Source organism: Emys orbicularis, chromosome 10 (genome assembly GCF_028017835.1).
Source record: "Emys orbicularis isolate rEmyOrb1 chromosome 10, rEmyOrb1.hap1, whole genome shotgun sequence".
Lineage (NCBI taxonomy): Eukaryota > Metazoa > Chordata > Testudines > Emydidae > Emys > Emys orbicularis.
In genome coordinates, this window is record NC_088692.1 from 30,761,659 (window position 1) to 30,788,893 (window position 27,235).

Here is a 27,235-nt window from a genome sequence, read left to right on the forward strand (position 1 = left end):
ATGCTCCATCCTAAAGGGGGAGGACTTAGAAGTGAGGTTGCTACCACACAGTTCCACAGCCTGCTCCCCCCGGGAAGGGGCCAAGACCAGGTAGTGGCCATGAAAGCTACTGCAGCGATAGTAGTGACTCCTGAGGAAGAGCCCAATGGCCCAAGGGGTGGAGCAGCGCTTCCTCCACAGACCTAGCACACAGCCCATTTCCCTGGGGCTGGGGGCAGGATTCGGACCTGAGAGAAGGTGGCTTTGCTTTCCGTTCAGTTACGGCTTTTATAAAAGCAGTTTTAGGGTTAATGTGACTGTGGCCATTTTCCTTAGGATTTTCGATTTTATTTTTGTGTAGTGTAAAGCTGTTCGTTCCTGCGCCAAGTTTTAATTGGAAGAAGAAAAAAAAAGCCCCTCACTATGCAGGCAGCACCGCTGAGTGACTAACCAAGGCCCTTTTAGAGCTGTAGTACAAGTACAGCTACAAAGAACCCAATGACTCTGACCACTTTCCTATTTATTTTATATATCTCACACACACACACACACACACACACAAATATCATAGATGTATACAGAGTACAAACAAATTCCCCTGCCCCCTACCCCTGGTGGAATACAATGAAACTTCACCTGGCATCATCATCTCGAGCTATTAGAAGGCGCATGTGGCTGGTGGCAGAGGCTGTCCTGAGAATATCCACAGCCCTGTGGGAAGACAAGAATGACTATCAGGTGCAAAAAGAGGACAAGAGAGCAATACTGGGCCACAGTTATGTGGCAGAGGGCTCACACATCAGCATGTCAAACTCAGCAGCGAGACATGTATTAGGCAAACTTTAATGACGGCTTTTTGGCAAGGGCCATTGGCAGACAGAACATCTCCCAGGCTCCCGATCACCTTGTCTGCCAGCAGAACTGGAGGGAAGGTAAATCACAGCCTGAGTTTCCTCACTGCTGCACTAGCTGGGGACCCTCAGATAATAAGGCCAACCTATTAGCAAGTATCTCCTCACTACCGTCTACATTGCAAGCCTTCCGTCCCTTACGCCCGGCCAGATTCAGAGCACTACAAATACAGAGCCCTAGCACAGTCATGAATCAAACCCCCAGAGCATGTGTCTGCTCTCTACTGTTTGGACATAGAGAGAGACTTATCGGTGTGCCATAGGCCCTATGCTACTAAAATCTAATGGGGATTTTCTGTCACCTAAAGTAAAAGGGGCCAGTGCTTTTGGAGCAGGAAGATTAGGGTCCTATGCCTGCTATTTTCCGAGTCTCCATGTGGCTGTTTTGGGCAGCATAGTGACAATGAAAAATTCCGAGGCAGCCACAAATTTGCTACACTATTTAAAGAACAACAGGCACGTCTGAAAGTGTAAACCTTCAACCATTCCTCTTAGACATCTGAATTTTCTCATTCATGCATTGTTGGTGTCTGGGTTATGCTGCAACCTCCTTGGAGCACAGAGACATGGGTCAGAATGCAGCCCTCCAGCGGATTCCCCGGGCAGGAGCTGTACTGGGCCCATGAACACAGTGCTACATTGGCTGTTCCCCTGCCTGGCTGCCAGCAGAGGGACATGCTGGGAAAGGGGGTTGAGGGTGGGGGCCTATCATAGGCAGGAGAGGGAAGGTCCAGCGCACTCAGCACTGTAACAATTCTGGGATGCTAAGTAGCTCATAGTGAGGCATGTAAGGCTACCATAAGGTAAAGCAGCCCTCTGGGCTACCCTGACTTATGCCCAGGGCCACTTCGACTCCTGGAACAGCCCAGAACCTGGAAGCACAAAGCTAGTATAAAGAGCCTTTACCTTCCTACATAAAAGGTGCAGCCCAGAATCAGACTTTTGTCTTTTGCTATGTTTGCACAGTGTCGGGTGCACTGTTATTGCACAGAGCGTCAAAGTAAAAAATATTGGGGCAATGAAGTTCTCTCCACTTCCTCTGACCTTAGAGGGTGGGTGGGTTCAGGTTGAGTTTGCATTCTGGATGAAGGTTAAAGTCACTTCCAGTACAGTTTGGGGTTCTTTGCTCTATTACAAGGAAGCTTTTCTTAACAGAAGAAGAATTTTATAGGGATGCTGGTCTAGGAAAGAAGTGTTGGATGGATAGCACTGGAACCAGAAGCCCATTGTTTAGGTACAGAACACGGACAGCAGCAACACTGCAATGTTCTTCATGCCAACTGTTCCCCAACACACATTACAGGACTTCATGGAACTGAAATGAAAGCATTTGGATATGGTACCTCTCACTCGTGACTCCAATCAAAGAATCTCCGTTGACCTCCAAGATCTGATCTCCTGGCTGCAAGCGTCCTAAACAAAGAAACCAGGAGACATTGAATGGATGGTTAATTCTTCCAGTAGTATGCTTTAATTCCCTGGAAGGCATAAAGGCAAATCACAAAATGCAGAAGGTTTTGCGGGGATCTAGAATTGTTCCTGTAGCTGGAGATGCTAGTGATTATATATCTTAGATTAGTTTGGATTGTTAGACACATTGGTTAACTGATCAAAAGACCCAATTCTGTTGGGAAAAAACAATGTTGGCTTGGATTCAAAGGGGCCAAATCCTGAATTCTGTCCAGTTCTCCCTCCCTCCTTACTCAGGAGAAACTCACTGGAGGTTTACCTGAGTGAAGAGCGGGCAAAATCGAGCAAGTGTCTCAGGAGGTCTTTGTGGCCTGGAAGCAGCATACGACTAATAAGATCTGATTTTAAAAAGAGAATCCTAAAATTGAGAGAATCTGCTGTGTAGCATGGATGTGTCTCTGTGCAGGGGGTGGAATGACATCTAAACACTCTATCTAAACACCTTAGAAATAAGAGAGCAGGTTTGACCTTAGACATGAAAATAGTTTGCCAGATCTAGAAGCAGGTTTAGGAAGAAGCATCAGAAACAGGATCAGTATAACTACTTGATGTGAACAAATATATCACTACTCAATTTTCCATGGCTTGTAACTCACCATCAGCATAAGCCACGCCCCCTGGTAGGATCCTCTTTACATAAACTCCATATTCTTCTCTTGTCAACTCCTTGACACCACCGATTACCTTAATACCTAGGAAGAAAAGTCACTCAATTACACAGCAGCTAGCGCCAGGCATAACTTCCACAGGAGAGTGCTACCATGGGGGTCATGGAGAGTGACAGCTCCAAACACAGCCAACCAACATCACCCCATGTCATGAATACAATCTTCCCTTCACCCCCAGCTTGATTCCACAGATTTCACCAGGGGAAAGGCAAATCCAACACAAACCCACATAAGAGGAACTAATACTTGGGATGATGTTACTTCCCCAGGGTTTGAATAATGCCGGTCAATGTTGGGAAAATACTGCACAAATATGGCAAACATTCACTCAAGTATAAACAGCAAATTCACTTAGATGGCTTCATCAACAGGACGCATGTGGAAATATCTGGGGTGGAGGATGCAAGCCAACTACAGATGGCAACACCAGAGGAGGAGGAGGAACTGGCTGCTCTGCAGGGAGGAGAGTGGCTGTTGGCCACCTTGGGCAATAGACAGTGCTCCACCCCTGACCCAGGTCCTCTGTCCAAGGTGGTCAAGAACCAGTGTGCTGAACTGGCAACAGAAGGTGAGAAGCAGACCCCAATGGCTGAGGAGGAGGAGATACTTGTTCCCAAGGCTGGGAAGCTCAAGGCCACCACACCTAAGAGGGGGAAATGTAGGGTTCCAGTGGTTGGTGACTCCCTTCTGGATGGAGGCTTACAACTGCCGACCTGACATGATGTCCTGGGAGTGTGCTGCCTGCCTGGAGCCCACATCTGAGACATTATGGAAAGGTTGCCAAGACACATCCATCTGTGTGACCACTACCTCATGCTGCTCATCCATGTGGGTACTAATGATACGGCCAGGTATGACATTGAACAGATCAGCAGCAACTATAGGGCTCTGCAAGTGAGAGCGAAGGAGTCGGGGGCACAGATTGTGTTCTCGTCCATCCTCCTGGTTGAAGGCAAGGACCCAGGCAGAAACACATGCATTCTGGAGATGAATGCATGGCTGCGCCGATGGTGTCGATGGGAGACCTTTGGCTTCCTCAACCATGGGATGCTGTTCTGGGAAGGAGGACTCGTGGGAAGAGACAGGGTCCACCTGACCGAGAAGGGGAAGAGCTACCCACAGGTAAGCATAAAAAATGGCAACGTTAACAGAGGGCTAAATGTTGGGAAGGTTTTGTGGAGGAGAGATGGAAAATTACAATACAAACTAGGGAAAGAACATGTTAAAGAATATTAGATAAGTTAGATGTATTCAAGACAGCAGAGCCGATGAAATTCATCCTCAGGTATTTAAGGAACTAGCAATTATCCTCACAAACTCAGACAATGGATGAGGTCCCAGAGAACCAGGGAAGGGCAAACATAACACCTATCTTTAAAAAGGGAAACAAAGAGGCCCGGGGAATTATAGACCAGTCAACCTACCTTTGATACCTGGAAAGATTCTGGAACAAATTATTAAACAATCAATTTGTAAGCACCTAGAGGATAATAGAGGTATAAGGAATAGCCAGCACAGATTTATCAAGAACAAATCATGCCAAACCAACCTTATTTCCTTCTTTAACAGGGTTATTGGCCTAGTGGATGGAGGACTGGGCGGGGGGGGAAGAGGGTAGCAGTAGATGTGATATATCTTGATGTTAGTAAGGCTTTTGACACAATCCCACATGACATTCTCATAAGCAAACCAGGGAAATGTGGTCTAGCTGAAGTTACTATAAGGTGCTTGCACAACTGGTTGAAAGATGGTACTCAAAGAGTAGTTATCCATGCTTTGCTGTCACACTGGGAGGGTGTATCTAATGGGCCCCCCTGGGATCTGTCCTGGGTCTGGTACTCTTCAATATTTTCATTGATGACTTGGATAACGGAGTGGAGAGTAATGACATCAAGCTGGAAGGGACTGCAAGCATTTCGGAGGACAGAATTAGAATTCAAAGTGACCTTGACACATTAAAGAATTGGTCTGAAATCAACAAGATGAAATTCAATAAGGAAACGCACAACTACAAAATGGGGAAGAACTGCTTAGGTGGTAGTACTGGTGAAGAGGATCTGGGGGTTACAATGGATCACAAATTGAATATGAGTTGACAATGTAGTGCAGTTCCAAAAACAAGCTGATATCATTCTGAGTTGTATTAACAGGAGTGCCGAATGCAAGACACAGGAGGCAGCTGTCCCACTCCAATTAGGCAGTGATGAAACCTCAGCTGCAGTACTGTGTCCAATTCTGGGTGCTAGACATTAGGTAAGATGTGGATAAATTGGAGAGAGTCCAGAGGAGAGCAACAAATAATGATAACAGGTTTAGAAAACCTGACCTCAGAGGAAAGCTTAAAAAAACTGGGCACGTTCTTGAGAAAGGACGGCTGAGTGGGGACCTGATAACAGTCTTCAAATACATTAAGGGCTGTTACAAAGAGGACTGTGATCAATGGTTCTCCATGCCCACTGAAGGTAGGACAAGAAGTAATGGGCTTAATCTGCAGCAAGGGAGATTTTGGTAAAATATTAGGAAAAACTTTAAGGCTAATTAAGCACCGGAACAGGCTTCCAGCTAAGGGCGGTTGTGGAATCCCCATCACAGGAGGTTTTTAAGAACAGGCTGGACAAACACCTCTCGGAGCATCTAGGTTTACCTGGTCCTGCCTCAGCACATGGGGTCTGAACTTCACCTCTCAAGTTCCTTCCAGCCCTGCTTTTCTATGATTCTATGGCATTCACCATCCCTTTCATTCGCTTCCCCCAGCCAAAACAGCGTGGGAGCAATGTCTGGTTTGTAGAAATGCTTGGGGAAAGGGAATGCCTTGCAACCATGTAGTCTGCACAGCTGAAAGGTTGGTGGGCCCATCTTGTAAACTAACTGGGTTTGGGAGTGAGGAGCAGAAACAAAAGTATATGACCTGGGTGCCCAATGACACAGCATAAACCACAACTTATAAATAGTGCACACGCAAATCAGTCGCCACGGAGTAGAGTATCCAAGGAAACTGTAGCTCAGGAATGTCTCCAGAGACCCCCCCATCAAATCATTTCAACATTTCAACTAGACAAATTCAGCCAAATCAAATTCTGCTGATGGATAAATCCCTAACACCCAGCTCCAATGTCTCTGATCAGACAAAGAGAGTTGCATCATGGGACCATTATTGTGGACAGCCGCATCTTCAGCCCCTGAGAGAGAGAGATCTTCAGCTTTTCCCACAATCCATTCAAGCACTAGACTTAACACAGGGAACAGAAATGTCGCTGCTAACATACGTGGCTCAGCACATGTTGCATGGCACCCCCTAGTGGCTGAGTCACAGAGGGTTAGGAAGCTACCACTGCCTCCAGAGATAAAAACCTTTGGCAGAAGCAGTAGAGGCTCCAGCTTTTAGATGGAGCTTTTGTGACTTGGGCAGAGCAGATCAGAGATAGGAGCCAGAATGCCGAGCACATGAGTATTTCACAACCCTGAACAACAGTGCCACAGAAGAGTCCTAGATGTTCATTTTGAAAAGATGGGCACCTCGCATTTAGGATTCTAGCAATATTAACTGATTAAAGCTGGTGTCCTGGCAGTGCCATGGAGAACTCCAAGGCAGTGGGGTTCCATACAGCAGCACCCTAATAATTCCAGCCAGCACGTCTCTTTCCTCATTGCACCAACCTGTGTATGCCAGTTAAGATCACACGACCTAAAGCAAGTCATGCCCTCTCAGTGCCAGCTGAGATTTCAGTGGCATGAACTTCCTCAGTAAGTTCCTCCAGACCACCATGGGAATTTCTTGGTGGGGAAGGGATCCATTTGGCTTCCAGCCCCTTTATACCACTGGAGTCATACACAGGAGCAAGACCATAGCCCAGAATTGGGACCAAATATTCCTACGTAGCATTCGAGAGATTTCTGTGTATGAAGAGCAGAGGAAGAGCGTCCCCTGCTTTAAGGCTTCTTTGCTAAGGGACTACCACAACACATTTCTGCCTCTGAATGTGGCATAGCTGATGTTATTTTAATGCAGGGGTTTTTATGGTGCTTACACACAGCAATGCCAAACTACATAAGCTGCTTGGCAGGAAAAGGCAGAGGAGACTGATTTGTCGCGGGCTCATTAAATCCCGATTCTAGGGCTCTGGACTGTGGAATTAAGAATGCTGGCTTTAATTAACAAATCTTCCCAGAGATCCACTGCTGATCAGACATTTGACTGCACTGAATCCAAGGCGGAATGGGGGTATTCAGAAGGCAGAATATACGCCAAAGAATGCTCAGTCCCACACCCCCAACATGGGACGTGTAGCGCCACTGGAAAAGCAACCTCCCAGGTTCTTTATGCCCCGTGGCTTCCTCCTCAAAAACCGCTGAAAAATCCTAATCAACAGGACAGCTTTTAGAAATCAATAGATAGTTTTACTGAGCAGCCTCTGGGGGAGATCCATGACCTTAGTGCCATGCTAAGGGATCTAGATGGAGGTTTGCAAAGCCAACAAAGGGATTTAGCAACACTACTTCCCTTCATTACAATTAATGGGAGTTGTGTGGCTGAATTCCCTCGTCAGCAACGAACATCTCAACATGCTGTGGCCTTGTTTAGATTTCTGTGCACACCTGCCTATTCATTGCAGATGCCCATGACATCAAATTCCCCTCACTAGAGCTAAACTGCAGCCATTCCACCCATCCCAGGAGACCTGCAGCCAGCAAGTCAGGCACACTAAAGGTAGGAACAATTCTCCTCCTCCATCCATTAATCACCCTTGGGATTCTCACCCTTTTCCAAATGATCAGGTGACAAGATGAACTGATGGCCATTGGATGGGGGCTATTCTTGACCCAGGGCAGAGAGAGTTCCAAAGTCAAGGGGTTCTCACAGAGAAAGCCCTGCTAATAGTTTCTTCTTGTTTATAGTCTGAGCTCCTCCACTGGTCTTGGCTGTGGCGTCTGAAGCGGGCAGGTCATCACAGTTTAAAACTGGCTTCGTAGTTTAGAACTAGAGCCAGTCAGAATTTTTTCCATATCGCTATATTTGTTTGACCAGAACAAAAATCTTTGCAAAAATGTCCATTTTGGTTGAAATTTTCCTCAAAAAAACAGAAACTTTTTAGGAACATATTTAAGTTCTCAAAAATCAACATTTTTTTAACTGAAAAGTTTTTGAAAACCAACGATTTTTCTGTTTTCAATTTTTTCCATCAAAAAAATGAAGAACATTCACAGGCATTTCTTTTTAAACGATTTTTTTCTAAAAGTTTCCCATGGAAAATAACTTGCATTTTTCAACCAGCTCGAGTTACAACCAGCACCTTACACCTCGTCCAGAAACCCACTGGCAGCCAGCGAGGCTCCTGGAACACCAGGTGACGTGCCCACAGTGAGATGCCTGCTCAACAAGCAGGCTGCCTTTTCTGGTTCTGAATGTCTTTCAAGGTGCAACTACTCATAGAGTGCATTGCAGTCTTGAGACAACAAAGGCATGGATGTGTCACAAGCTCCTTATGCACAGAGAATGGTCACAGCCTTCTAGCCATATGTAAAACTTAGGCAGCTGACCTCTCCCTGATCTTCTAGGGGCCAACCTGAGCCTGAGAAGGAGCCAGAATTTACCAATGTACATTGCCAAAGAGCCACAGTAATACATCAGCAGCCCCCGCCCCCCCATCAGCTCCCAGGCCCTCCCACCCACCAGCAGCTCCTTCGATCAGTGCCTTCGGCTCTCTCCCTCCCCGCACCTCCCGATCAGCTGTTTTGTGGTGTGCAGAAGGCTCTGTAGGGGGAGAAGTGAGGGCATGGCAGGCTCAGGGAAGGGGGCGGGAAGGGGTGGAGTGGGGGCAGGGCCTGTGGCAGAGCCAGGGGTTGAGCAGTGAGCACTCACCCCTTCCCCCCCGGCACATGGAAAGTTGGCGCCTGTAGCTCTAGCCCCGGAGTCAGTGACTATACAAGGAGCCGCATATTAACTTCTGAAGAGCCGCATGTGGCTCCGGAGCCACAGGTTAGCCACCCCTGTTCTAGGGAGTCCAACCAGACTCCTGCATTGGGAACCTGAGCAAACCCTGCCTCCATTAGTGGGTCTAGTGTCAATTGAACCTGTGATGCTTTCTCGGATTACCCAGGACTGAGAGTCACCTGGCTACCCCCCTACCTCCGGCGAGACAGACCTTGCTGGTGCTTACCTGGGTGCCAGCTCCCTGACAATAGCAGCCCATCACCCACCCGAACAATCTCCTCAGCCCTCACTTGACTTTGTAGTTTATCAATAAGTGCACCCCAGTCTCAGCGCCCCTTTGAAACATTCCCCTGTGATATCCAGCTCCTGTCACAAAACAAAATCCATACATGGTTTCTAGAGACAAACAACTTCAACACGCTAACTGTGACATTGCACCCCATATTCTTCATAGTGATATTATTATGGTATGGTTATAGCATAATTATGATGCATTTTATGCAAGATAAGTCATGTGAGGTGTCATTGGAAAAGTTATGATTTGCTGAATATGATTATCCTATTTGTATGCATGGATCATTTTTGTATCTGAAGTTATGAATATTGACTATATATCTGTATTTCAAATGTAGTTACACCTGGGTAATGCCCACTAGACACGATGCTTTCAATCTAGACAGCTGGTTGTGAAGGGCCTATTCAGGGAAATACGCCATTAGGGAGAACAATAGGAGAAGCTTATCTCCCACCTGGTGAGCCTTCCTGAGAACACTACAGACAGCCTGTGAGTGATGGCTGCTATGACTCTACAAGGACATGTGACCAGGCCACATGATGCTGGACTCCATCTTGGGATGTCAGTATTTTTCCACAGACTGGTCTGGGAATCAAGCTTTGGAACAGAGGGTTCCCGCCATACTCAAAAACTATATAAGGTGGGGAGTGACATCATCTGTGGTTCTTCACTCCCCACACAAGACAACTCCTGGAAACACCTGAGGAACAAAGACTGAACTGGGGGAAGTGCTGGACCCAGGCTAAAGGGATTTCTAGTCTGTGTATGAAACACCTGGGAAGTCCAAGCTGTAAAGCAAGTGCAGCTTGTCCCTTAAGAATCTGTAGCCTGCTTATATCATTTCTCAGGGTGAGACTCTCCTAATTCATATCCAATCTATCTAGTATATTAAGCTGAGTTTGTGTTTTTTTTGTTTATTTGCTAGGTAATCTGCTTTGATCTGTTTACTGGGTCTTATAATCACTTAAGTTTATTAACTACAAAAGATAGATTTTGTTTTTGTTTTAGTCGAAATCAGTGGGTTTTGACTGGAGTGCTCGGGGAAAATCTCTGCTTGGTTACCACAAGTGTGCATTGTTCTCTCCACATTGAGGGAGAGGCGGACTGGGTATTAAACTGGCCAGATTTGACCAGGGCAGGACGGTACTGCTCTGGGGTCCCAGGCTGGGAAGCTGGTGGTTAGAGAGCCTGCGTATCACTGCAGCTGGGTGTGCCCCTACCTGTGTGAATGCTGGCGAAAGTGCAGGCTGGAGGGCTTTGCAGCTTGTCATAGCAATACAGTGTGAAAGGGAGCCCAGGCTGCTGTGTCGGGGGCTCAGTGGTACCCTAGTTCCAGGTGGCACCCATCACACTAACCATCAGTCTAAAAGCTATCTCATCTCACCTACTTGCCCTTTACAGTACTTCCACCCAGTGCAGCTGGGGACCCCATTTTCATGAATGTAATCTCACTGCGCGATCACTTCCTCAGGTGCAGGATGAAGAGGTGTCCTTTTGCCTTCTCCTTATATCCCCCAAAACTCACAATTGGTCCCCAGCCTCAGGATGACCCCTAAAGTTAATTCCCTGGTGGGCTGACTTCACATCCTCATGTTGACTTCGTATGCAAACAGGGCTACCATTGGGCTGGCTCACAAGGCTTCGTGTGAACTGAGGTGGACAAGGGAATATACATCCTTTGTCTGGCCGAAACCGGTTTGCCAACCCTCCCTTGAGCCGGGCTTTAGGAACATATTTTCACTGTACATATATAACTTTTTACATAGTATCTGACTGGACACAACAATATTAATGATCAGAATGATCCTGTCTTTCATTGAAAATCTTCCATGACATCATTTATGGACAGATACCATGAAAGCAGGGTGCTAGGTGAAGAGAGTTTGTCAGGCCTATTAGGAGTTATGTTACAGAGCAGTGAACCCTTTGCCAGTTGGCACTGAGGGGTTCTTAGGGTCACAAAACCTCAGACCTTAACCCATCTCATCCCAACCCTGAGCGATGGCACTGGTCACCTTGCCTGGGCTGGAGGAACTGGAGACCCAGAACTGAGACAGCAGCATATTGAAGACACCGCAGCCCAGGTTCCCTCCCTAGCCTCCAAATGGCCCCACAAACAAGAGCAGGGGCAAAATGAACCTAGGTAGCATGCCCCATGGGAGGGCCCTGAAGGACGGGGAGCCATTGCCCAACACCCTCTGAGGACAGTCAGCCAGAAATGAACACCGCCGCTTGATTCCAAAGCAGCCACAGGAACCTATTGATGGCTGCTGCTGCTGCATGCGTGTGTTGGGGAGAGGGACTGGAGCTGGGGGCTGAGAGACCACACACAGGAGCAGCAACTACTACACACTCCAGAAGTGTGAAGTGTGTGCTGCCAGCCAGTGCAGATGGGAGGTTAATAATAATATATGCCTGCAGGCTGACTGTTATCAGTGCTTTATGAAGGGAGGGAGGGATTCGTGTCCCCATTTTACAAACGGAGAGCATGAGGCATGGTGAGTCAGTGGTGGATCATGCCCTTGGTTTGACCCCTTGGGGTTGGGTAGTGCTGCTTGTGGAGCTATGGTTCTCCCCCTCTGAATTCAGAAACTGTTAAATTGTGAGATGCTGGCTGCTCCCTGAGTTTGTATAAGTGCCTCTTTGTCCCATTCCGCCCCCGCCCCAACCTCACACACTCCCACCGTGCACAAAAGAAGCCAAGAAAAGGCTCTAAGGGACAGATCCTTGGCGGATGTACATTGTCATCGTTCCATGGACTTCATTTTCCCCTAGTACATTGATATATACAATACGCCAGGGTTCCCACAACAGCAGGAAGATGCCGGACATCCTGTCAGATGTCCCTGTTTTCTGATGGGCCAAGAGAGCTGGATCTGGGTTTTGTAAAAACTCATCAATTACAGTTCAATTTTAGAAAACCAAACTCAACAGCGATGGTCCAGATTCAGGTCCCATTTTATCAGCTGTTTGTGCCTGGCTCGTCCTTCTCTCCAGAGATGCAAGGCAACCACCCTCCCGGAACACCCACTTCCTGCCATGCCAGCTACATGAAGTTAGCCAGCTAAAACACTGATTTATAGCTAACCAATGGACTCCATACTTCATCACGCTACACAGTGGCCCCACTGAGTGACTTTGTCATTCTATTGATGTTACTTAGAGACACCAGAACAAGAGAAAAAATTTTCTTGAAATGCTTTAATTGCCCCCCTTTTTTTTAAATTTTGAAGTTTAAAACATTGACCAGTTCTCATAAAGACAAGAAAAAAAAAATGGTGAAAATTTCATTGAAATCTAAAAATTTCAACCCAACTCTAACATTACCTTTTCTTTCCTCCAGTGCACTCATCCCTAGCATCTTATTACCCTTTGCTCCTTACATCACGTCTGACATTTGTTTGTAAGCTTCCTTAAGGCAGGGATTGCGTTTTTGTGTATATCACAAGCCCTAGCACACTAGACCACCATAAAACAATCTAATCTCAACCCCTGAAGTCCAGGGGCACAGATATAATGTTATATACCTGGCCCATCTGGAAAAGGATCATCATGATTTTGGAGTGATGATAGCGGAGCTATCTTGAACCCCCAGCAAAACAAAAAAAGCATAAATTATGACCTAGCTGCCTTACCATCTTTCTGAAGTAGGCACTTGTAAATAACACTTCTAATTAATTAATTGGAGATTATCTGCCCTAGCCCAGAGATTATTTTAAATCACTTATCTCCTTTGCTTTGCCCAGTGAGATGGCCAAGAGTATTTTCAAAGTTCCAAGAAATAACTACATTTAGAAAGCTACCATGAAGGATGTGGGTGTCAGTCTGAGCCATATCGCTGTGGAGACAGAACCATGGCAGCAAAGTGGAGAGCACCAGAGCTGGATGAATACCATGGGCTTGATTCCCTGCACTGGCACACTGGGCACAGTGTGCACAGACTCTTGTGCGCAGCTGGGTACAGCTGTACCCCTGGGGGAACATGCCCTGAGGGATGGCAGCAGGTGTCTGGTCCACCATCATCCCCAAGACGCCCAGCCAAGAGAGAGCAGGTGGGACTCCAGAGAAGTCCTGCCATTGGAAGATGCCTAAAAAAATGTGCTGAGTCTACACATCTCCTAAGATCTTTGCCCACTCCTCCTCAGAGACCACTGCTGCCTACTCTTGGAGAGACAATCGCCAGCTGTGGGCCCCCTGGGGTGCGGAGGGTGCCCTACAGTACTGGCTTCACCCAGTGCTTCATTTGTAATGAAAGAGGTGCCGGGGCTCAAGCAAGTTTTGTACTTTCATAACTGACGCAGCAAGCCAAAGGTGCCAGGGCTATGAACTGCCAGGCCTAGAGACGCCGGGGCTCAGCCCTGGCACAAATTAAGCACGGGCTCCACCACTCAGTGGACTTTGCACTGCCAGGAGGCCCACAGTTGTGTTGTGCCTGCAGAAATGCACATGGGTCAGGGCTGAAGACAGCCCAAGACTGGATTCAGAGGAAGGAAGCACCTTCAGGGCACGGACCTCGAGGATGGAGCAACATTTAGGAAGCTCAGGATTAAATAAATGCAGTGAATTAATTCCTCTCCCACACTAGCGATGGGGATCTATTGGAAGAAGAATGGAATGCCTGTCCGCACAACGTGCACCCGGTAGAAGGGGAGGAGACCAAGAGATCCTTCACTTTGCTGGGTCATTTTGCCCTTAGGTTGACACACACCTCACCCTGACTTCCACAGGGGCCACAGACATGCATCCCAAGCAGTATTCGGGCCTCTGAGCACTGCCCAGGCATAATGAAGCCACCTGAGAGCAAAAGTACACCAGTGGCAGTGTGTGTGCGTGCGCAAAAGTTAGTTCATTTTAGGACATTCTGACCCACTTCAATTTCTCATTAAATGTCTATGAAGGATGTGATCCTCTTGTCCTTGCACACAGTTCCCCCCACAGTCAGGGGCACTTAGAGAGCATGGTTAGAAATGTTGACAAACCTCTTTGCTGAGGAAAGGATGTGCTGGTCTCTTTCTGTTTCTAATTAGTAAGAAAACTGGAAGACCTCAGTTTCTTTTATTATTATTTGTTAAGCATTAACAGTGTGTTGAGCACTATGCGAGACACAGCAATGGGAGAGTCCTGGGGACATTTCTTTAAGATGTTTTTTTCCCCTTTGGTCTGGGTTGGTATCGGCACGATTCATAGAAGACACAAGTTTCTACAACAGCAGTATTGTTAACTCTAGCCATTGTATTGTGTCCCTCTCCATAACAGGTGTTTTTCATAAGAGCCCATCTTCTGGAGTCAAACGCTTACATGACAATCTCAGCTTTTAAACAAAAGTTTCTAGCCCTCCCAATTGTGTAGAAAAGCTTAAAAGGTTCAAAAACATAAAAAAGATGAATAAAAATTATTTTTGAGAATCTCATTATTTTTAAGCCAGTATCATGATTGTGGGCACGGCTAGGGATTGTTCAACATTTGGGGTTGGCAATACAACATACAGAACACCAGGTAAACCTCAGGCTGAAATTCACTTCCTCCCCACACTGCACAAAGCCTGAGTGAGTGGGCTTACAGCAGCAAACTCTGAGGTAGTCGACAAGATGGGATACAGTTCCAGAGTCCCTCTCTGGCTGTCGGAATAGCCAGGTGGCTGGAATAGTGCCCCTAACCGTTATAGACCCTCTACAAGGCACTTTGTCACCTCTTGACACCACATGCCACTGCTCTGTCCCAAAACCCTCTTCTGTGCTGGGATATTTACACAGCCCAGCTCTTCTGTGTATAGGGGCTACAAACTGCCAAGTCCCCCCATACATACACCTGTTTTCTGCTGTTGCTTTCCCGCTCCTGCCTAGCAGAAAAATGGTTATACTATGTTGACAGCCTCAGATAGCCTCCTCCAGGACTTGCAGACCTTTCTCCTGAACATCTAAGGTGGGGTAGGCAACCTATGGCACACGTGCCGAAGGCAGCACGCAAGCTAATTTTCAGTGGCACTCACACTGTCCGGGTCATGGCCACCGATCCGGGGGGCTCTGCATTTTAAATGAAGCTTCATAAACATTTTTAAAACCTTATTTAATTTACATACAACAATAGTTTAGTTATCTATTATAGACTTATAGAAAGAGACCTTCTAAAAACGTTAAAATGTATTACTGGCACGTGAAACCTTAAATTAGAGTGAATAAATGAAGACTCGGCACACCACTTCGGAAAGGTTGCCGACCCCTGACCTAAGGGGACACAATTTCTTTTCTACCACGACCAAGTGCTGTGATTAACAGGCTCTGAGAGGACAATTGTGTCTCCTCTGAGTATCTAGAGCTTTGAGGTCTCATTATGTGGCACTCAGACTTATACTGATGATGGACTCCAACAGTCACCCATGCATCTTTCTACACAGTATCAGCTAGAAATACAACAGGGAGAAATTATACAAAATAGGGGACAGAAATAATGTAAAATTATATAATTGCTGAGAATTACAACTATAGTGTAACACACACACACACACACACACACACACGTATTTGAGGACTGCAGATTCTAGCTGTTCCTCTGTTTAGGTACTGAAAAAAAAAACCCCTGTAATCACTCATTTCTCCTTTGTGTCCATGAATCAATTGTAATAATGGTTTAATTCAGCCAGAGTATCTACAAATCCTCCTTTATCCCCAAAAATGTCAGCAGAAAATCCGATCTGGTTATTAAAATCAGTGATTACTCACAGTATTAGTCTCAGACACATTCAAACTTTAACAGGGGAAAACACTGACTTTAACTCCAATATTGGCAAACAAAACAACCTCCTCCCCTGACCTTCCCCAAAGCCACCCACTCCCCCATGCGCTCCGCCTCCACACACACACTTAAGAATCAGAACCAAAGCAGTGCAAAGGGCCATGTCTGTCTCTCACACTCGAAAGGTCTAGTCCCTGCACACTGTCCCTAATTTGGGTAGGAAGAGACTTAAGATTTTTCCACAACGATATGCAGCTACTTCTAATGCAGCAGAAACTGCATCAACTGCAGATTCAGACCACCCCTAGGGAAGAGTCTCCCGTTACATACAGAATCAAACCTAAAGGGCTAAATTGTGACACAGCTTAAAACCTATTTCTACTCTTGGATAAGCATTTTACAACAATAGGATCCTTTTGCACTGGTGTGGCTTAATAGCCAGGCTGTTCAACTGCTCACCTGCACTAGTGCCCCATTTGTGGGGGCAGGTGCAAAGGATGTGGCACGCATGATGGAATGGAAATTACAGGGCTGAATGTGGCCAAGGACAAAACAGGCAGGTGGGAAACCTGACACAAAAGATGGACAAGCAAGCAACCATCTTACTATGCTCAGCAACTTAGAAGTAGTATGGAGGAGCTTCTGGAGAAGGGGGCGATGTCTTGGGTGACTGGCTGAGCTGGATAGTTATACACACAGTGAGGGGAAGATAGCCACAAAGATGAAGGACTGTGGTCCTGAACTTGCCCCGATGAAATCAGTGGCAAAACTCCTATTTATTATTATTATTATTACAATGGCAAAGACAGGTACGAAGGGCTTTGCCACAGAAATCAGCTGAGGAACAGCAAGAGAGTGCCACTGATTTCAGAGGGAGCAGGCCCCAATGACCGGAAATGGGAGCAGGACATAACCCAGATAGACATGAGGAGGGGGACAAGGCCAGGCTACAGAGAAGTGGGTGGGGAGGAGACTGCACATTTACCCTGAACCCTAAGGAGGGAGTACTCATCCCTAGGGCTCTAAACAGAGACGGAGACTGAGTCCACTCTCATCTCTCTCCTCTTTCCCATCCCAGCTCCCAAGACTCCCTCTCTGCTGAACAACGGGCCGTCCACTAGCTTAAGCCCTTCTCTGACCTGCTTGCTCAGCACTGATGAGGGCTCGTCACTACAACGCAAGTAGCCGTAGGCTGCCAGCCCACCACCACTCACCCCCAGTGCAGAGCCTACCTGGGGTCCAGGCCAGCCTCTCCCCACTTATTCCTGCACAGGCCCCTGCCCATGGGGTAACATTTTGACGGCTTTTGGAGGGGCATGTTCTCTGCCCCACCACAGCCCCGGGGCCAGAGGAGCTCATCTCCCCGCTGCAGCACTGGGGCCGGAGTTCTGTGCCCCACCGATTACTGGGGGGCAAGTCCTTCCTTGTGCAAGCCCCTGCCCACAGGTGTCTGCAGTTGCCACCAGCCCCCTATTGCTTTCCAGCAGATGGAAAGGCACAGGCGCCTGTGGCAATGAGGATGGAGCGCAGCAAGAGAAAGCCAGCGAGAAGATCGTACCCAACATGGGAGGCAGATCAAGGACTCACTCCAAACCTAGGTCTCTCTCTCAGAACTGCATCTCCTCCTTGCCACAGTGCCCTCTAGAAGCCATGGCCAGGCATGGAGATGGACTACCCTTTAGGGTTACATCATGTTAGACCTGATGGAAGTGTTGAACAGGGAATACACCACATTGACTAGAAGTTGAATTTTACATTGTGAGCTCTTTAGGGCAGAGACCATCTTTTTGTTCTATGTTTGTACAGCCCCTAGCACAACAGAGTCCTGGCCTGGCTACTAAGCTCTAGTGCAGTACAAATAAATAGTAATAATAAAGGTGGGTTATTTAGGTTTCTTCTCTGAATTTTCCCCATCAGATCAGAATATCTTCCTCAAAGTCATTCCAATCCAGCAACTAAATGAGTATCAGCACTTTAAATACAGTTCCTTGCCCAAAAGGACAGTGCTGAGGTGAGCATGTGCATATGCATTATGATGACTTGCATTATCCAGTCAATCACGTCTCGCTCCAAGCATCTATTAATCATGTTTATCGATACAATAGCGACTAGGAAGCAACCAAGATTGGGGACTCATTGTGTGAACATATCTATGGGGCCAATATGGTGGTAAAAATTATTATGCGAGTTCTTTGGAAGTGAGTCAGTGTGTTAACGCAATAGTTTAATGTCTCAGCTATTTCACATAGAGGGAAAAGGAGAGAGTAAGAAACCCACTGCCAAAATACCAATCAGGAGTGAGCCATTAATAGAGGGCCACTTGCTCCAGGTTCTGTTCCAAGCAGAAGACACTCAGGTTCTATACATGTGCAGGGCTGAACATGAGGTGGGGGGGGGGAGTATCCACAACCACCACACACTATTTTGGCCATTTAAAAGCAGGAAAATGCCAACTGAAGCTTTTCACAAGATGGGATAAAAGAGAGAGAGAGAGAGAGAGAGAACCACAAAATGGCACCCAAACTGAGAACTCGCCCTCCAGAGCAAGGAGAATTTTGTTAGCTAGTGATGTGTAAAGATTCGCTCACTTGACCTCAAGGCACTGCACCAACTCTGGTGAATTTATTACCAATCTCATGATATTTGGAGATTTTCTTAATGCCCCAGTTCCTGGATTCAAGTGATTGCAAAAAAAAAAATCTCAGTTTTCATTTAAAACAACAGTAAATATCTAGTCCTCATGGTTGCAGAAGGACTGTTAAGAATGTGAAGCAACTGAACCCTATGGTTCCAAAACCAGGAGATAAACCTATCCTGATGTTTACTATTATTTAAATCATGATTTTTAGGCCAATCTCCTGATTTGCGGGGGCTTGTGGTTGGCAATAGTGACAATATAACCACTCGTGCATAAAGTTAAGCATGCTCATAAATCTTTGCAAGATCAGGGCTTAAGTTATAAGCTTATGCAAACAAGTGTTTAAATGGAACTGATGTTAAAACCTTAAAAGGGATAGTCAATTTAAAAATCATAAATTGTGAACAAATGTTTGTTTGACCTAGAGTGTGTTACTAATAACAGCTTCTAGAAGGAAAAGAATTTTTAAATTCTGGTTTACACGTCACTGTATATGGGCTTAGTCAATTTTGCATTTCCCTGGATTTAACAAAGATAATCAAGGACAATCATTTCCCTTTTATTTTCTATCCATTTCACTTTCAGGTTCTTAATGCAGCTATGTTTGGGTGTTAAACGCTAAATGAAAAGCCAACTGTGTAGATGAGAGGGAATTTTTTGTAAATTGTGGAAACATTTCTATTATCCTTTTAGGTTTTAAAAAGAAAGACTTATTTTAACCCAACTTATATTTGGGACCAAAATTAAATTGACAGTGCCCCTTTAATTGTGATAGCATCAGTGTCCCAGGATAATGCTTATTAAGTAATACTTAGGGCCTGATAATCTAGCCTATTTTGGATCTCTTTAATCTTTCTTTTCTGGCAAAAGTCCTGGACTTGGTACGGGTGTCCTCGATGGTTTCTTTTTCACGGAGTAAAGGTTTATGGAGGAAATTCCAGGTCAGGGTAGAGCTTAGAATGACCCAGAGAGCATTTGTGTAAGGTTCTTTACAGTATATTTCAAAATTCAGACCCTTGACTTGCTCTTTTGCACCAAACCCTGTTCCCTCCAGTGCCATTGGAAAAAATCCTCAGGCCTATAATCCCACAGTGCTCCTGGATCTCCATCTCCACTATGGGTCAAGAGGTCCCTAGATAAGCTGTTTGTTTAGTCTAGTGGTCATGATCCCCAGTGGCTTTCAGTGACGCTCAACAACTAGGTGCCAAATAGACACTGAGGTCTATTGGATCAGGCACCAAACAAACAACAGACTTGGTTTCAAGCCCTTGCCCGGCCACATTTGCTACGTGACCTTGGGCAAAGTCAACTGTTGTGCTCCAGTTCCCCAATTTGTAAAACGGAGGTGGTCATGGGTATCCAGCTTTGTAGATGAACTGTATTTTGTAAGGGCTAACTATCATTGTTGCCCGGGTTGTGATCCGCTGCTCAAAGTTGAGTGCTTTCCACCTGTTAATGCATTACTCGGTCTTCCATCCCACACACCAAACCTCAGGATTGCGACCTTTATCCCTGCTCTTAGGCCTGGTCTACACTAGGAAGTTATGTCTAATTTAGCAGCGTTAAATCGAATTAACCCTGCACCCGTCCACACAACGAAGCTATTTAGTTCGACATAGAGGTCTCTTAAATTCGATTTCTGTACTCCTCCCCAACGAGGGGAGTAGCGCTAAATTCGACATGGCCATGTCGAATTAGGGTAGGTGTGGATGGAATTCGACGCTAATAGCTCCGGGAGCTATCCCACAGTGCACCACTCTGTTGACGCTCTGGACAGCAGTCCGAGCTCGGATGCTCTGACCAGCCACACAGGAAAAGCCCCGGGAAAATTTGAATTCCTTTTCCTGTCTGGCCAGTTTGAATCTCATTTCCTGTTTGGACATCGTGGCGAGCTCAGCAGCACTGGCAACGATGCAGAGCTCTCCAGCAGAGGTGACCATGCAATCGCAGAATAGAAAGAGGGCCCCAGCATGGACTGATCGGGAAGTCTTGGATCTGATCACTGTGTGGGGCGATGAGTCCGTGCTTTTGGAGCTGCGATCGAAAAGACGGAATGCAAAGATCTACGAGAAGATCTCAAAAGCCATGACAGAGAGAGGATACAGCCGGGATGCAACGCAGTGCCACGTGAAAATCAAGGAGCTGAGACAAGGGTACCAGAAGACCAATGAGTCAAACGGACGCTCCGGATCCCAGCCCCAGACATGCAGTTTCTACGAGGCACTGCATTCCATTCTAGGTGCGGCCGCCACCACTACCCCACCACTGACCGTGGACTCTGAAGATGGGATATTGTCGATGGCCGCTTCCTCGGAGATGTTAGCGGACGGGGAAGATGAGGAGGACGAGGCAGTCGACAGCGCTTACAACGCTGATTTCCCTAGGGTTACCATATTTTGAGTGTCCAAAAAGAGGACACTCCACGGGGCCCTGGCCCCGCCCCCAGCCCCGCCCCCGCCCCAACTCCACCCCTTCCCCCAAGTCCCCGCCCCAACTCCGCCCCCTCCCCTGCTTCCCGCGAACATTTGATTCGCGGGAAGCCTGAAGCAGGAAGCAGGCAAGCTGGGGGGGGGTGGGGGGAAGAGGCGCGGCCCAGTCTGGTCCCCTCCGGCGACCGGCCCCAGCCCCGGCCCCAGCCTGGCTCGGCTCGGCTCGGGCCCTGGGGTGCCGGCCCCGGGCCAGCCCCCGGCCGAGCACCCCCGGCCCAGCACCGCCGGACCCCGGCCACAGCCTGCGGCCCGGCCCGGCCCCGGCCCAGCACCCCCGGCCCGGCGCACCCCCTGGCCGCCCAGCACCGCCGGCCCCCGGCGGCCCGGCGCACCCCCGGCCGCCCAGCACCCCCGGCCCCCGGCGGCCGCCCAGCACCCCCGGCCGCCCGGCTCCCGGCCGCCCAGCACCACCGGCCCCCAGCCCCGGGCCAGCCCCCGGCCCAGCGGCCCCGGATTTTCCCGGACATGTTCGGCTTTTGGGGATTTCCCCCCGGATGGGGATTTGAGTCCCAAAAAGCCGGACATGTCCGGGAAAATCCGGACATATGGTAACCCTAATTTCCCTGACAGCCAGGATCTCTTCATCACCCTCACAGAGATCCCCTACCAACCTTCCCCAGGCATTAACCCGGACCCTGAATCAGGGGAAGGATCAGTCGGTAAGTGTTTTAAACATGTAAACATTTATTTTGAACAGAACAGGAATATTAACAATGGGTTTTTCATGATTAGTTTGCCCTAGGCGCTCTACTTTTTAGTCCTTGCCAGTGCAGCTACTGGAAAATAAGGTCTATATCTGCGGGGATAGAGCTGAAATCCTCATGGGACATCTCCACGAAGCTCTCCTGGAGGTAATTGGAAAGCCTTTGCATGAGGTTCCTGGGGAGAGCGGCCTTATTGTGTTCTCCGTGGTAGGAAACTTTTCCGCGCCAGGCTATCATCAAGTACTCTGGGATCATTGCCTTGCAGAGCATGGCGGCATACGGCCCTGGTTTTTGCTGGCTTTCACGCAGCATGCGGTCTTTCTCTGTCTCAGAAATCCTCAGCAGAGTGATGTCGCTCATGGTGACCTGCTTTGAATAGGGGAATGTTAGTATTGGGACTGCTTGCCTGTTCCTTTACATAACTGTAACTGGCGGTTTACAGCCACGCGGTGGAGACGTGAGAGGGGCAGCATACAGGGATCTTTCCCGGGGACAGCCGCGAGGGGGTGGGACAGGGGCAGAGTTCATGCTTGCCGGATTGCTGGCAGCAGGAACTGGCCAACGCTAGGAGCATTGCTTTGAACGTGAAAGGAGGGCAGTGCTATAATTTAAGTTTTAAGCAGCCACAAGTCTACGGCTTACCATGTCAGCCTGCTACCCGAATTCCGCTGTCCTGCCCCGCTTGTCTGATCTCCACTGCAAGACCCCGGGCACTGAATGAGAAGGCCGAAAATTCGACCTTGTCCTGAGTGCGCATGTGATAGGTGCTGTGCATGGTCTTGTTCACAGAGAAAGACTATGTTCATTGTTCACAAAAATTTAATCTTTGTGAGGAATTCACTCCCTTTTTCCCATCCCACAGCTGCGACTGTCTCCCGACCTACCCCGTCATCCCCCTCCCAGAGGCTGGCGCAGATTAGGCGGAGAAAGAAAAGGACACGGGACGACATGTTCTCAGAACTTATGGGCTGCTCCCGAGCCGAGGTGGCCCAGCAGACCCAGTGGAGGGAGAACATGTCACAATACCAGCGATCACACAGCGAACGGGAGGAGAGGTGGTGGCAGGAAGACCAGCAGGCGACTCAAACGCTGCTTGGACTAATGAGGGAGCAAACGGACACGCTCCGGCGCCTTGTGGATGTTCTGCAGGACCGGAGGCAGGAGGACAGAGCCCCGCTGCAGTGTCTCTCTAACCGCCCTCCCCCGCCACAAAGTCCCATCCCCCCCTCACCCAAAGTCCCAAGAAGGAGGGGTGACGGGGCCGTGAAAACTGTCACTCCACCCCTGCAGACTGCTCAAGTACCAGAAGGCTCTCATTCCCAAAAATGTGATAAGTCCTTTCCTTCCCGCCTCACCCAAGCCCCCGTCCCACTTTCATCCCCTAACTGTGTAGTTGCTAATAAAAAATACGTTTCTGTTAATTACTGTTTCCGTCATGTTCTTTTAGAGGAGAGTGTGTTTGAAGGGGGGGAAGGGGGTTGGTAATTGGAGAGGACAGTCACCTTTACCAGGGTACAGACACGGGGGCAGGTTCAGCAGAAGGTCACACACACATTGCAGTCACGAGGTACCCTGGTCAGTCTGGGAGGTGGTTTTCATGTTCGGGGGGGGGGGGGGGGGAGGCCTATGTGACTTTGTGGCGGGGGCGGGCGGTTAGAGATCTTATGCAGCAGTCCTTAGCCTGGATCACAGAGCCACGCAGCAGGGGATCTGTAACCGTCCTCCCCCGCCACAAAGTCACATAGCCCCCACACACAGAGTTCCGAAAAGGAGGGGTGCCAGGCTCCGTTGAAACAACCAGTCCACCACTGCGGACTGCTCTAGGAGCAGGAGCCTGTCATTCCTCGAGTTTAGAAGCGTTCTTTCCATCACTACGCCCGCTCCCCACCACAGTCTGCGTCCCAGTTTCAACACTTTACCGCGAAATCCGTAATAAAGAAAACAGTGTTCATTAACAAAGTTCCATTTATTTTATTTTTAAACGTGTGTTGGAAGGGGGGGGGAACAGGGTGAACGGGGTATGTAACTGGAGAGGATAGTCAACATTAACTGGGTAAAGAAACGGGGGCAGGTTCAGCTTCTCTTTAAACAAACTTAATAGTCACAGGTTACCCTGCTCACTGTGGAACCTAGCTTTCAAAGCCTCCCGGATGCACAGCGCGTCCCGCTGTGCTCTTCTAATCGCACGGCTGTCTGGCTGGGCGTAATCAGCAGCCAGGCTATTTGCCTCAACCTTCCACCCCGCCATAAAGGTCTCCCCCTTGCTCTCAGAGATTGTGGAGCACACAGCAAGCTGCAATAACAATGGGGATATTGGTTTCGCTGAGATCAGAGCGAGTCAGTAAGCTTCTCCATCTCCCCTTGAGACATCCAAAAGCACACTCCACCACCATTCTGCACTTGCTCAGCCGGTAGTTGAAGAGTTCTTTTTCAGTGTCCAGGGCACCTGTATAGGGCTTCATGAGCCAGGGCATTAGCGGGTAGGCTGGGTCCCCGAGGATCACTATAGGCATCTCCACATCCCCAACAGTTATTTTGTGGTCCGGGAAGTAAATACCTTCCTGCAGCCGTCTAAACAGACCAGAGTTCCTGAAAACACGAGCGTCATGAACCTTGCCCGGCCATCCGACGTTGATGTTTGTAAAACGTCCCCTATGGTCCACCAGTGCTTGCAGCACCATTGAAAAGTACCCCTTTTGGTTAATGTACTGGCTGGCCTGGTGGTCCAGTCCCAGGATAGGTATGTGAGTTCCATCTATAGCCCCACCGCAGTTTGGGAATCCCATCGCGGCAAAGCCATCTATGATGACCTGCACGTTTCCCAGGGTCACTACCTTTGAGAGCAGTAGCTCAACGATTGTGTTGGCTACTTGCATCACAGCAACCCCCACGGTAGATTTGCCCACGCCAAAGTGGTTCGCGACTGACCGGTAGCTGTCTGGCGTTGCAAGCTTCCAGAGGGCTATGGCCACTCGCTTCTGGGCAGTCAGGGCTGCTCGCATCCAGGTGTCCTTGCGCTTCAGGGCAGGGGACAGCAACTCACAAAGTTCCAGGAAAGTTCCCTTACCCATGCGAAAGTTTCTCAGCCACTGTGATTCATCCCAGACCTGCAGCACTATGCGGTCCCACCAGTCCGTGCTTGTTTCCCGGGCCCAGAATCACCGTTCCACAGCATCAACATGACCCATTGCCACCATGATGTTCACGGCGCGGGGTCCCGTGCTTTGTGAGAGGTCTGTGCCCCTCTCAGACTTAATGTCCTCACCTCGCTGCCGTAGCCTCCTCGCCCGATTTCTCAGCATCTGCCTCTGGAAAAGGTGGATGATAAGGTGCGAGGTGTTGACAACGGCCATAACTGCAGCGATGGTCGCAGCCGGCTCCATGCTCGCAGTGCTGTCACTCACCAGAAAAGTGCGCGAACTGATTGCCCGCCGGCGCTTTCAGGGAGGGAGGGCGGGAGTGACGGTTGGATGACGACAGTTACCCAAAACCACCCTTGACACATTTTTTTCCCCAGAAGGCATTGGGGGCTCGACCCAGAATTCCAATGGGCAGCGGGGACTGCGGGAACTGTGGGATAGCTGCCCACAGTGCACTGCTTCCAACGTCGACGCTTGCCCCGTTAGTGTGGACTCACAAAGTCGAATTACTATCCTTAGTATGGATACACACGTTCGACTTTGTAATATCGGTTCCACAAATTCGATTTAAGTAAAATCGAACTACTCTCGTAGTGTAGACATACCCTTAGACACTGTGGAGCAGACTCCTGTTCGACGCCTAAGCTGACAATGTTCAGTTATGTTTCTCTTACTCCCTCTGTTACTCTTGCAGTCTCTGGCTTCTTTTCTGTCTGGGGTCAGGGACAGGTGGCAGGTGAATCACACTCAGCTCAGTTCTAAGATGATGAAGGTGAGGATGACTGGATCTCAGCTTTTCTGTTTAACTGGCACTTGCCTCTGAGAACTATTCCTAATTAAAAGTTACAATTTTAGGAGCGTTTGGACTTTCATTTGGGATTGTTTGGGTTTCAAGTTAAAGCCACAGAACAGACCTAGTGTTTAGCTCTGATCTGTTACACTTGTGTAAGTCTGGACTAATACTTAAATTCATGTAGTTACTCTGGAATTACGCCAGGGTCAGAATTTGGCCCATTAATAGGTTAGGAGTTAAGGCTATGATTCACAGATGCTTCTTTCTTTTCCATAGCATTCTGAGCCCTGTCGAACTAGCTAAGAGCTAGCTTTAGTACTGTACTCTTGTAATGACTTTATTGCTCTCGTTTCTGGCTGAAAGAGTGATTTTTTTTTAAGTGTGTTACTTACCTTGGATGAGTTTACCTGGCTATATGATCCATGGCTCGTCCCACAACAGAACAGGAAGAAAAGCTGAAGGACTGCACTGGAAACTGAATCACCAGACTTCAGTACTGCCAACTGCATCATATTACAACACTTTACAAAGGCCTCTTGCCCCTTCTTGGGTAGAGTTTGGTGGAGAGATACAGTTTTAGAACGTGATATAGCAACATATGGCTCAAGTATATAATTTATGGACATGTGAAAGGCTAATGCATGCTAGCCAGCCAGTCTCCTGAGCTTCTAGTCACTGACCTAGCTAGTCCATTCCCAGAGCTCCAATCCCAGCAACTGAATCAAGTTTGTTCATCTATGGAGCTGAAATTTCCGAGCCACTGGATAATGGAAATGCTCTGAGCTCCCAGTCATTGCACAGGTTAGCCCATCTACAGAGTGGAAGCTCCACAGAAACAGACCTATTCCTTCAGTGGAGATGACAACACAACTGTCAAACAACTCACTCAGATGGCTGAAAATAGACAGCTACCAAACAGCCGTTCGCTAGTTTCTCAGGAGAGCTGAAATTCCACTCACTAGTTCATCTGCTGAGCTTAAATTCTTAGCACCTCTCTCTCTTTGGCTATGATTGTTGAAGAGTCTCACTGATTAGGTCCCATCATGAATTCAGATGGATTTGTCATTTCATCTTTTTTTTTTTTTAAAGTATGCACCGTACATAACATAACGTGTGCGACTCTGGCTCCCACCCTCCATGATGAGGATTTGCAGCTGCTCTGGGCTGTAAAGTAGTTCTACTTTACGCTAGTGGCCAACTTTGGCCTCCACCCCACTCCTTAGGCCGCATCTTCTGTGCTGTGCCACCTGGTAACACTGCACACAAACCTAGCCAACAGCTTCATGCTTTCAAAAACTAAAATATGGGTCAGATTCTCAGCTGGTGTAAATTAGCATAAATTGACTCAAAGGGCTGGCTGAAAGTTTTCCATGGGAGCTCTTTTGCAACAGGAAATTGGGTTTTTGACTAAAAAATTTCATAAGAAGTGCCAATTTCTATTTTGGGGGGTTTTTTGGTTGTTGAAACACAGAACTGAAAACTGG

At 48.0% G+C, this 27,235-nt stretch overlaps 1 protein-coding gene across 1 annotated transcript in view; it reads right to left on the reverse strand.

Moving 5' to 3' along the window:
- The window catches only part of LOC135884291 (syntaxin-binding protein 4-like), a 139,273-nt gene that overhangs the window by 58,690 nt on the left and 53,348 nt on the right, over positions 1-27,235 (reverse strand). Inside the window, exons 3-5 of the mRNA XM_065411575.1 lie at positions 2,957-3,052; positions 2,234-2,303; positions 616-690 (exon numbers count right to left, since the gene is read on the reverse strand). Coding sequence (XP_065267647.1) covers positions 616-690; positions 2,234-2,303; positions 2,957-3,052 — 241 coding nt within the window. The remainder of the gene's footprint in view (positions 1-615; positions 691-2,233; positions 2,304-2,956; positions 3,053-27,235) is intronic.